General features: G+C 55.6%; 1 protein-coding gene across 1 annotated transcript in view; it reads left to right on the plus strand.

The window, feature by feature from the left end:
* The window catches only part of LOC149430882 (kinesin-like protein KIF19), a 74,750-nt gene that overhangs the window by 35,589 nt on the left and 26,826 nt on the right, over positions 1-12,335 (plus strand). Inside the window, 5 exon segments of the mRNA XM_089665959.1 lie at positions 113-235; positions 469-625; positions 2,714-2,888; positions 4,222-4,420; positions 12,168-12,335. The exon segment at positions 12,168-12,335 is cut by the window's right edge and continues 103 nt beyond it. Of these exon segments, the coding sequence (XP_089522085.1) occupies positions 113-235; positions 469-625; positions 2,714-2,888; positions 4,222-4,420; positions 12,168-12,335 (822 nt within the window).

Consider the following 12,335-nt stretch of genomic DNA (forward strand, 5'->3'; position numbering starts at 1 on the left):
CATTAGATTACAATTGTAGCATTTTTTACACGCTTGATTAATTTTTTTGGATGACAGTGGAGTTCTCCTTTCAACTTATAGTTGTTTTTTTTCTGCCGGTCTCCTTCATCAGGATTCTTTGGGAGGGAACAGCCGAACCGTCATGATTGCGCACATCAGCCCCGCTAACAGTGCCTTCGAGGAGTCCCGAAATACTCTCACCTACGCTGATCGTGCCAAAAACATAAAGACCCGGGTGAGTGCTTCCCGAATGCTTCAGTCCCGGAGTCCCGGCTTATGTTGTCTGACATCTTGGTTATTGGGGTCCTGATCCCTAATAGGAAGCATTGTCAGGAGTGAAGAGGGCTGTGAGTCCACATTGGACATAAAAAAATTGGATGTTTCTAAAGAGAGAACTTTTTGTTTTCACTTTTTGAGTTGATTGGAATTGTTCAGGTTTTTATTGCCGTCCGTGTCGCTATCCACCAGGTCAAACGGAACCTCCTGAACGTGTCCTACCACATCGCCCAGTACACCAGCATCATCTCCGAGCTGAGGAACGAGATCCAGAGACTCAAGGAGAAGATTGACGAGCAAAGCATGAAACAGATCCGGGGCGAGAGGGGCGACATCCGCAACATCCAGGGTAATCCCACACCTGTCCTTCCCTGTGGGCATCAATGTCCCAGGGCAGGATGGGATTTCTGGTTTGTAGATCCTGGGGGGACATTCTAAAATGTATCTACAGCTAAAAGCAAAAAATGGAATATATTGTAGCGTACTAGTCCTTGGATGTGGTGGCTGCCTTCGTTTTCTTGCTTCAGGTTAAAAACGTTCAGAAACTACAGAAAATACCTGCAGATCCAAAAGAGCAAAAGCCAGTGGAATTCTGTTAAAATACAATGTAATTGTAGCTTTATTGTTCTATACAGGCAAACACAAAGCCCAGCCTGGGATATCCCAGGAGGGACTTCATGTCTGCCCGTCCATAACAATAAATCTACAGTTGGGTGTTGCAAATCCCAGGCAGGGCTTCGTGTTTGCCAGGCCAGAACAATAAAGCTACACTTGGGTGTTGCAAATCCCAGGCAGGGCTTCGTGTTTGCCAGGCCAGAACAATAAAGCTACACTTGGGTGTTGCAAATCCCAGGCAGGGCTTCGTGTTTGCCTGTCTGAATCAATAAAGCCAAACTTGGTTGTAGCAAATCCCAGAAGGGGCATCATGTTTGCCAGGCCAGAACAATAAAGCTACACTTGGGTGTTGCAAGTCATAGATAGGGCTTCATGTTTGTTCCTCTGGAACCATAAAACTACACTTGGGTTTTGAAAGTCCTAGATAGGACTTTGTGTCTGCCTGTCCAGAACAATAAAGTTACACTTGGGTGTAGCAAGTCCCAGAAGAGGGGGGCTTCATTTTTGCCTGTCCAAAACAATAGAGCTATACTTGGGTTTTGCAAGTCTTAGACAAGGCTTCCTGTTTGCCTGTCCAGGACAATAAAGTTACACTTGTATTTAGCAAGTTGCAGGCGGGGCTTTGTGTTTGCCTGTCCAGGACAATAAAGTTACACTTGTATTAGCAAGTTCCAGGCGGGGCTTTGTGTTTGCCTGTCCAGGACAATAAAGTTACACTTGTATTAGCAAGTTCCAGGCGGGGCTTTGTGTTTGCCTGTCCAGGACAATAAAGTTACACTTGTATTAGCAAGTTCCAGGTGGGGCTTCGTGTTTGCCTATCCTGAACACTAAAGACAAACTTGGGAGTAGCAAGTCCTAGACAGGGCTTCGTGTTTGCCTGTCCATGACAATAAAGTTACACCTGGGTGTAGCAAGTCCGAGAAGGGGCTTCATGTTTGCCTCTCCGGAACAATAAAGCTACACTTGGGTGTAGCAAGTCGCAGAAGAGGGACTTCGTCTTTGCCTGTCCAGAACAATAAAGTTACACTTGCATTGGGTTTCATTGGAGTGCCATCGGCTTCTTCTCTTTTGGATCCATTGGCAGTTTGAAGTAAAGGATTCATCCATACTTGAGTTTTGCCTTCTGGTTGGCTAAGTGGTTGACTAGGTGGGTCTTACCAGAATATATGTGTTGATCCTGCCAGAAATGCAGTGTCCTTATCACCTCTTGTGAGCTGAAAAGACAGCTCAAACATTCTCACCTTTCCTACATAAACAACTTATCCCATCAATCCTCCATGTGTTGGAGAGGAACATTGGCAGACATGTTTGAAGTTCATCCTTGGTGACAGCCATGGCTCCTCCCTATTGCAACATTTCTTCTTGAGGGGGTCTGAATTCCTTACCTCTATACATGTTCCAGGTCACTGAAGTGGAGCTAATGTATCAACATGCTAGCCAGGCAGCTAGAAGAAGGAGATGTTAGCAGTAACATGATGGGTTTCCTTTAAAGCAACCTTTCTCAACCTTTGTAACACAGAGGAACCCTTGAAATATCTTTCTGGCCTTGTGGAACGATGCTAAAAATGACTATCTACAACTAATGAATTATGAAGGTCAGTGGGAAGAAGGCTCCTTAGACTTGTGGTCATTGGGAAGAATTACACCCTTACAGATAATGAAAAATATCAATGGTTTCAGTGTGAAAATTATTTGAGAAGCAGAAATTGCTCAAGGAACCCCCAGCAACTCTGGAGGAACCTTAGTTGAGAAACCCTGCTTTAAAATCTGTAGTTGATGATAGCTGATCAAACTTTTTGATCCTCTGCCTTGCTTTCTCTAGCTGAGGTCCAGCTCCACACCTTGCCCTACGACCGACGAGAGATGGACCAGCTTAGAGAACAGCTGATAAAGGCCTTCAGAGAGCAGATGGACATTCGGAGACAGCTGATGGAACTGGAGAGCAACCACATGGAAATACAAATGGAGACGTCTCGGCATTTCCTCATCGTCGCAGAGTAAGTTTTCGAAGATACATGTCAACTCAGAGAACTTTCATGTTTCATAGAAGGAGGGTAAGTTGGGACAAATCAGCACATGATGAGGGCACGTGTTGTGAGCCACCTGAGGTGATTTGCATCTTAATATTGTCCCTATTGAAGCCTAGCAGGCTAGAATACGGCTCTGCAATGTGACAGAAGTTGTGGCCCTTACTGTAGCAAAATTTCTGAAGATCTAAAGATACCTGCATACAGTGGATGATGGTTGGACACACAAGTACAACCTTGACCACCCTTAGATGTTCTGTTTGAAAGTTCTTTAGACAAACACGTGTTCAATCAGTTAAACATTCTAGGAAACGCTCATCAGGTCTCTCTAATGCAGCCTTAGCTCAGTCTATCCATTCCCAATACATCTTGGGATGAAACTGACCCTGCTTTAGAGGGCATCCTAAATTGAAGATGTCTTGTTGTTCATTGAAGGTAAAGTGATAGGTACACTTAATAAGAAAATACCCAGTACTCCCAGGTATGGTAGAGTATGTGACCTTCTCCCTTTCATCCAGGAGGTAAGGCCTAGGCTTTCAATGGCCACCCATCTTTTCTGTCGAAGAGAGGGTCTGCAATGTCATGGCAGTTGTGGGCCTTATCATAGCAACATTTCTGCATATCTAAAGACACCTGCAGACAGTAGATGGTATCAACAGTCATGTGATGTTAGGGGAGTAGATCTTTAACCCTCTCTAAGCTTTCACATGGAGCTTACAAAGGGATTAGGTGGTTTATGGTGGTTGGACAAACAGGCACAATCTTGCCCACATGTAGATCTTCCAGTATGTGACCTGATCCCTTCCTCTTAGGAGGTAGTCCCCAATGCCTGAGCTACCAATTGCTGTCCATGTTCTCGATTGAAGACTGGCAGTTCATAGTAGGGGTCTGCAATGTGACGGCAGTTGTGGGCCTTATTGTAGTCGACCTTCTGAAGATCTAGAGATTCCTGCAGATAGTAGATTGCATCAACTGTCAAGTGGTGTTAGGGGAGTAGATCTTTAACCTTCTGTAAGTTTCGACATGGAGCTTACAAGGAGATTAGACTTGAGCTTCAACAGATGAACAGAAAGGTGGAGGTGGGTTGCTGGATAGGTAATTTGAAGGGTGGAAGGTTGGTCTATCAAGAGAACCTATTACTTTCCTAGAATAGTTCTTTTCATGTGGTCAGCCCCTTCCCAGGCTCTTGCCCAGCTTGGTCCTCAGCTATGATGGTGTATTTCCAACTTCATAAAATAACCCAGCATGCCTCAGAAATAATTTCGTACCGTTAATTCAAATTTTTGCTTTGTGACTTTCACAGTTGGGAGCAAGAAAAAACCCGGCGAGTGCGCAAATGGAGGGAAGAGCTGCGTAAGGAATCCTATGGAAAGGACGATAGCGAGAAGGACTCGGACACGGGAGACGACCAGTCGGACATCATGGAGCCACAGGAGGTCACCGCAGCCAGGGAGAACATCCAGGCACTGGTGGGAGACCAAGGAAAACTCCGCAGGCAGAAGGTATGATGGAAGTGGGAGACTTGAATATCATTATTAGCTAAATATTTATACTTTTCAGAGCATTTCTTCTGGTTCCCCTGAGGGTAGACAGCCGAAAACGATGTATCTATGTCCAGGTAGCCACATAGCCATCTAGTTTATAAACTGGCCACAGACCACTTTTTCTGCATCTCCAACGAGCCTGAGGAAAGGTCATAACTAACCTTAGAAAGTATTACTTTATGGAAGGAGTAGTTGCTGCTTGGAACAGACTTCCAGCAGAGGTAGTGAGTCAGTCTACAGTAAGTGGATTCAAACATGATTGGGACGAACATCAATCTACAGTATAAACAGACAGAAAAAACATTAAAAACAAGGCAGGACCACTTGGTGTCTTTCTGCAGCCAATATCTCCTCATGTTCTACTTATTGTTTACAATGGAACCTAAACGTAAATCCTGGCCCTTGTGTAAAGATCAGCTCTGCACTTACAAGTCTCTCAGCAGGATCCCTGAGGGAACACCGAGGGAGCACTGGAGAGTGCTGGGGGGGACACAGAGGGAGCACTGGAGAGTGCTGGGGGGACACAGAGGGAGCACTGGAGAGTGCTGAGGGGACACAGAGGGAGCACTGGAGAGTGCTGAGGGGACACAGAGGGAGCACTGGAAAGTGCTGGGGGGGACACAGAAGGAGCACTAGAGAGTGCTGAGGGGACACAGAGGGAGCACTGGAGAGTGCTGGGGGGGATAGAGAGGGAGTGCTGGAGAGTGCCGGGGAACACAGAGGGAGTGCTAAAGAGTGCCTGGGGGGACACAGAGGGAGTGCTAAAGAGTGCCTGGGGGGACACAGAGGGAGTGCTAAAGAGTGCCTGGGGGGACACAGAGGGAGTGCTAAAGAGTGCCTGGGGGGACACAGAGGGAGCACTGGAGAGTGCTGCAGGGACACAGATGGAGTGCTGGAGAGTGCTGGGGGGACACAGAAGGAGTGCTGGGAAGTGCCTGGGGGGACACAGAGGGAGTGCTGGAGCGTGCCGTGGGACACAGAGGGAGCGCTGGAGTGTGCTGGGGGGACACAGAAGGAGTGCTGGGAAGTGCCTGGGGGGACACAGAGGGAGTGCTGGAGCGTGCCGTGGGACACAGAGGGAGCGCTGGAGTGTGCTGGGGGGACACAGAGGGAGTGCTGGGAAGTGCCTGGGGGGACACAGAGGGAGTGCTGGAGAGTGCCTGGGGGGACACAGAGGGAGTGCTGGGGGGACACACAGGGAATGCTGGAGAGTGCTGGGGGGACACAGAGGGAGTGCTAAAGAGTGCCTGGGGGGACACAGAGGGAGTGCTAAAGAGTGCCTGGGGGGACACAGAGGGAGTGCTAAAGAGTGCCTGGGGGGACACAGAGGGAGTGCTAAAGAGTGCTGCAGGGACACAGATGGAGTGCTGGAGAGTTCTGCGGGGACACAGATGGAGTGCTGGAGAGTTCTGCGGGGACACAGATGGAGTGCTGGAGAGTGCTGGGGGGACACAGAAGGAGTGCTGGGAAGTGCCTGGGGGGACACAGAGGGAGTGCTGGAGCGTGCCGTGGGACACAGAGGGAGCGCTGGAGTGTGCTGGGGGGACACAGAAGGAGTGCTGGGAAGTGCCTGGGGGGACACAGAGGGAGTGCTGGAGCGTGCCGTGGGACACAGAGGGAGCGCTGGAGTGTGCTGGGGGGACACAGAGGGAGTGCTGGGAAGTGCCTGGGGGGACACAGAGGGAGTGCTGGAGAGTGCCTGGGGGGACACAGAGGGAGTGCTGGGGGGACACACAGGGAATGCTGGAGAGTGCTGGGGGGACACAGAGGGAGTGCTGGAGAGTGCTGGGTGGACACAGAGGGAGCGTTAGGGATTCGGATTTTACCACCCCCCGCACCCTAAGGCAGCTCATAGGGTCATAGGGGGATTTCACTTGGATTTCTGGATTCTTATAGCTGGCAGCTTCTATATATCAAAGGACTTGAAGGGACACCCCAACATTTCATCCCGGCATTGATTAATTTTTTAGGTAGGATAAGATGAACTTTGTCACAGCCAACATGTTTCGGGGTTCAGCTCTCCTCTTCTTCAGGGCCTAAATGCTGACAATGAAATCACAGAGATGCTGGATGATGGTTACAATGTAACATTCATTCTAAACGAACTGTCCTAAACCAGCTGCTGGTCGACTTTTTAATCCGTTTGGTCAAAATCTGTTACACTGAAACCATTGTCCAGCAATAAAGTCCTGAAGAAGGGGAGAGCTGAACCCCCAAAACGTGTTGGCTTTGTGAGGACGTTGATCTCATCAGTGGCGTTCTGCCCCGGGTTCTAGACCTCTATGACAGCCAACGGGTCGAAACACGTCAGCACACATGACGTTGAAGGAGCCGGGCTTAAGCTGCTTTTCATTCATTCATAGTTTGAGCTCTGTAGGTGTGCAGAGTCCTCGCTGTTACATGCTTTGTCACCCATGGATGCATGCGTGTGGGTGTTAGGGCCCACCCTCTTTGCTGCTGCATGTGCACAATACATGGGCAGGAAGAGGTTGAAGGAGACCCGGGAGGAGGACACATGGGAGTCCTGGAAGGAGGACACATGGGAGTCCTGGAAGGAGGACACATGGGAGTCCTGGGAGGAGGACACATGGGAGTCCCGGGAGGAGGACACATGGGAGTCCCGGGAGGAGGACACATGGGAGTCCCGGGAGGAGGACACATGGGAGTCCCGGGAGGAGGACACATGGGAGTCCCGGGAGGAGGACACATGGGAGTCCTAGAAGGAGGACACATGGGAGTCCCGGGGGGAGGACACATGGGATTCCCGGGAGGAGGACACATGGGAGTCCCAGGAGGAGGACGCATGGGAGTCCCGGGAGGAGGACGCATGGGAGTCCCGGGAGGAGGACGCATGGGAGTCCCGGGAGGAGGACACATGGGAGTCCCGGGAGGAGGACACTTGGGAGTCCCGGGAGGAGGACACATGGGAGTCCTGGGAGGAGGACACATGGGAGTCCCGGGAGGAGGACACATGGGAGTCCCGGGAGGAGGACACATGGGAGTCCCGGGAGGAGGACACATGGGAGTCCCGGGAGGAGGACACATGGGAGTCCCGGGAGGAGGACACATGGGAGTCCTAGAAGGAGGACACATGGGAGTCCCGGGGGGAGGACACATGGGATTCCCGGGAGGAGGACGCATGGGAGTCCCAGGAGGAGGACGCATGGGAGTCCCGGGAGGAGGACGCATGGGAGTCCCGGGAGGAGGACGCATGGGAGTCCCGGGAGGAGGACGCATGGGAGTCCCGGGAGGAGGACGCATGGGAGTCCCGGGAGGAGGACGCATGGGAGTCCCGGGAGGAGGACGCATGGGAGTCCCGGGAGGAGAACACATGTAGATCCTGGGAGGAGGACACATGGGAGTCCTGGGAGGAGGACACATGGGAGTCCTGGGAGGAGGACACATGGGAGTCCTAGAAGGAGGACACATGGGAGTCCCGGGGGGAGGACACATGGGATTCCCGGGAGGAGGACACATGGGAGTCCCGGGAGGAGGACACATGGGAGTCCCGGGAGGAGGACACATGGGAGTCCCGGGAGGAGGACACATGGGAGTCCCGGGAGGAGGACACATGGGAGTCCCGGGAGGAGGACACATGGGAGTCCCGGGAGGAGGACACATGGGAGTCCCGGGAGGAGGCCATATCTGAGTCCCGGAAGGAAGACGCATGGGAGTCCCGGGAGGAGGACACATGGGAGTCCTAGAAGGAGGACACATGGGAGTCCCGGGAGGAGGACACATGGGAGTCCCGGGAGGAGGACACATGGGAGTCCCGGGAGGAGGACACATGGGAGTCCCGGGAGGAGGACACATGGGAGTCCCGGGAGGAGGACACATGGGAGTCCCGGGAGGAGGACACATGGGAGTCCCGGGAGGAGGACACATGGGAGTCCCGGGAGGAGGACACATGGGAGTCCCGGGAGGAGGACACATGGGAGTCCTAGAAGGAGGACACATGGGAGTCCCGGGGGGAGGACACATGGGATTCCCGGGAGGAGGATACATGGGAGTCCCGGAAGGAGGACACATGGGAGTCCCGGGAGGAGGACACATGGGAGTCCCGGGAGGAGGACACATGGGAGTCCCAGGAGGAGGCCATATCTGAGTCCCGGGAGGAAGACGCATGGGAGTCCCGGGAGGAGGACACATGGGAGTCCCAGGAGGAGGCCATATCTGAGTCCCGGAAGGAAGACGCATGGGAGTCCCGGGAGGAGGACACATGGGAGTCCTAGAAGGAGGACACATGGGAGTCCCGGGAGGAGGACACATGGGAGTCCCGGGAGGAGGACACATGGGAGTCCCGGGAGGAGGACACATGGGAGTCCCGGGAGGAGGACACATGGGAGTCCCGGGAGGAGGACACATGGGAGTCCTAGAAGGAGGACACATGGGAGTCCCGGGGGGAGGACACATGGGATTCCCGGGAGGAGGATACATGGGAGTCCCGGAAGGAGGACACATGGGAGTCCCGGGAGGAGGACACATGGGAGTCCCGGGAGGAGGACACATGGGAGTCCCGGGAGGAGGACACATGGGAGTCCCGGGAGGAGGACACATGGGAGTCCCGGGAGGAGGACACATGGGAGTCCCGGGAGGAGGACACATGGGAGTCCCGGGAGGAGGACACATGGGAGTCGCGGGAGGAGGACACATGGGAGTCCCGGGAGGAGGCCATATCTGAGTCCCGGGAGGAGGACGCATGGGAGTCCCGGGAGGAGGACGCATGGGAGTCCCGGGAGGAGGACGCATGGGAGTCCCGGGAGGAGGACGCATGGGAGTCCCGGGAGGAGGACGCATGGGAGTCCCGGGAGGAGAACACATGTAGATCCTGGGAGGAGGGCAAATCTGAGTCCTGGGAGGAGGACGCATGGGAGTCCCGGGAGGAGGACGCATGGGAGTCCCGGGAGGAGGACGCATGGGAGTCCCGGGAGGAGGACGCATGGGAGTCCCGGGAGGAGGACGCATGGGAGTCCCGGGAGGAGGACGCATGGGAGTCCCGGGAGGAGGACGCATGGGAGTCCCGGGAGGAGGACGCATGGGAGTCCCGGGAGGAGGACGCATGGGAGTCCCGGGAGGAGGACGCATGGGAGTCCCGGGAGGAGAACACATGTAGATCCTGGGAGGAGGGCAAATCTGAGTCCTGGGAGGAGGACGCATGGGAGTCCCGGGAGGAGGACGCATGGGAGTCCCGGGAGGAGGACGCATGGGAGTCCCGGGAGGAGGACGCATGGGAGTCCCGGGAGGAGGACGCATGGGAGTCCCGGGAGGAGGACGCATGGGAGTCCCGGGAGGAGAACACATGTAGATCCTGGGAGGAGGGCAAATCTGAGTCCTGGGAGGAGGACGCATGGGAGTCCCGGGAGGAGGACGCATGGGAGTCCCGGGAGGAGGACGCATGGGAGTCCCGGGAGGAGGACGCATGGGAGTCCCGGGAGGAGGACGCATGGGAGTCCCGGGAGGAGGACGCATGGGAGTCCCGGGAGGAGAACACATGTAGATCCTGGGAGGAGGGCAAATCTGAGTCCCGGGAGGAGGACACATGGGAGTCCTGGGAGGAGGACACATGGGAGTCCCGGGAGGAGGACACATGGGAGTCCCGGGAGGAGGACACATGGGAGTCCCGGGAGGAGGACACATGGGAGTCCCGGGAGGAGGACACATGGGAGTCCCGGGAGGAGGACACATGGGAGTCCCGGGAGGAGGACACATGGGAGTCCCGGGAGGAGGACACATGGGAGTCCCGGGAGGAGGACACATGGGAGTCCCGGGAGGAGGACACATGGGAGTCCCGGGAGGAGGACACATGGGAGTCCCGGGAGGAGGACACATGGGAGTCCCGGGAGGAGGACACATGGGAGTCCCGGGAGGAGGACACATGGGAGTCCCGGGAGGAGGACACTTGGGAGTCCCGGGAGGAGGACACTTGGGAGTCCCGGGAGGAGGACACTTGGGAGTCCCGGGAGGAGGACATATCTGAGTCCCGGGAAAAGGACATATCTGAGTCCCGGGAGGAGGACACATGTGGATCCCGGGAGGAGGACACATGTGGATCCCGGGAGGAGGACACAAGGGGGTCCTGGCAGGAGGACGCATGGGGGTCCTGGCAGGAGGACGCATGGGAGTCCTGGCAGGAGGACGCATGGGAGTCCTGGCAGGAGGACGCATGGGAGTCCCGGGAGGAGGACGCATGGGAGTCCCGGGAGGAGGACGCATGGGAGTCCCGGGAGGAGGACGCATGGGAGTCCCGGGAGGAGGACGCATGGGAGTCCCGGGAGGAGGACGCATGGGAGTCCCGGGAGGAGGACGCATGGGAGTCCCGGGAGGAGAACACATGTAGATCCTGGGAGGAGGGCAAATCTGAGTCCTGGGAGGAGGACGCATGGGAGTCCCGGGAGGAGGACGCATGGGAGTCCCGGGAGGAGGACGCATGGGAGTCCCGGGAGGAGGACGCATGGGAGTCCCGGGAGGAGGACGCATGGGAGTCCCGGGAGGAGGACGCATGGGAGTCCCAGGAGAAGAACACATGTAGATCCTGGGAGGAGGGCAAATCTGAGTCCCGGGAGGAGGACACATGGGAGTCCCGGGAGGAGGACACATGGGAGTCCCGGGAGGAGGACACATGGGAGTCCCGGGAGGAGGACACATGGGAGTCCCGGGAGGAGGACACATGGGAGTCCCGGGAGGAGGACACATGGGAGTCCCGGGAGGAGGACACATGGGAGTCCCGGGAGGAGGACGCATGTGGATCCTTGGAGGAGGACGCATGGGAGTCCCGGGAGGAGGACGCATGGGAGTCCCGGGAGGAGGACGCATGGGAGTCCCGGGAGGAGGACGCATGGGAGTCCCGGGAGGAGGACGCATGGGAGTCCCGGGAGAAGAACACATGTAGATCCTGGGAGGAGGGCAAATCTGAGTCCCGGGAGGAGGACACATGGGAGTCCCGGGAGGAGGACACATGGGAGTCCCGGGAGGAGGACACATGGGAGTCCCGGGAGGAGGACACATGGGAGTCCCGGGAGGAGGACACATGGGAGTCCCGGGAGGAGGACACATGGGAGTCCCGGGAGGAGGACACATGGGAGTCCTGGGAGGAGGACACATGGGAGTCCCGGGAGGAGGACACATGTGGATCCTTGGAGGAGGACATACCTGAGTCCTGGGAGGAGGACACATGGGAGTCCTGGGAGGAGGACACATGGGAGTCCTGGGAGGAGGACACATGGGAGTCCTGGGAGGAGGACACATGGGAGTCCTGGGAGGAGGACACATGGGAGTCCTGGGAGGAGGACACATGGGAGTCCTGGGAGGAGGACACATGGGAGTCCTGGGAGGAGGACACATGGGAGTCCCGGGAGGAGGACACATGTGAATCCTGGGAGGAGGATCAGAGAAGTCAGGGGCAGCCAGGCAAAAGGTATTGCTAGGAGATGTTCTGCAATAGCCGTCCCCATATTTGTCTCATTACAGGTTTCCTTTTCCATTGTGGGTGGAGTTCTACTCTCCATCTACCCCACAAGGTCTCTGCCCTGGTATCTCTTTCCCCGTCTCCATAGGGGCTCATTCTCATAGCTCCGCCTACAAGAACCTGCGTTCCGTACAGAAAGTGCACACATGGCGTGTGAACGAAGCCCCCATGTAAGGTTTGCAGCCCCCCCACCCCCCATCCCACCGCGTCTTATAATGGCGTCATCCTCTTCCCACACAGCTGGAGCTGGAGAGGAGATTTAAGGAGATCCGTCAGCGAGCGAGGAGGCTGGAGGAGATTTTACCGAAGAGGATCAGCTCGGAGGAGCAGAGGGAGGTCCTCAGCCTGCTGTGTAAGGTGCACGAGCTGGAGATCGAGAACACCGAGATGCAGTCCCACGCCCTGCTG

The sequence above is a fragment of the Staurois parvus genome, unplaced genomic scaffold (genome assembly GCF_062004578.1).
Source record: "Staurois parvus isolate SC_StPar_1 unplaced genomic scaffold, SC_StPar_1.0 ptg002432l, whole genome shotgun sequence".
NCBI classification, from domain to species: domain Eukaryota; kingdom Metazoa; phylum Chordata; class Amphibia; order Anura; family Ranidae; genus Staurois; species Staurois parvus.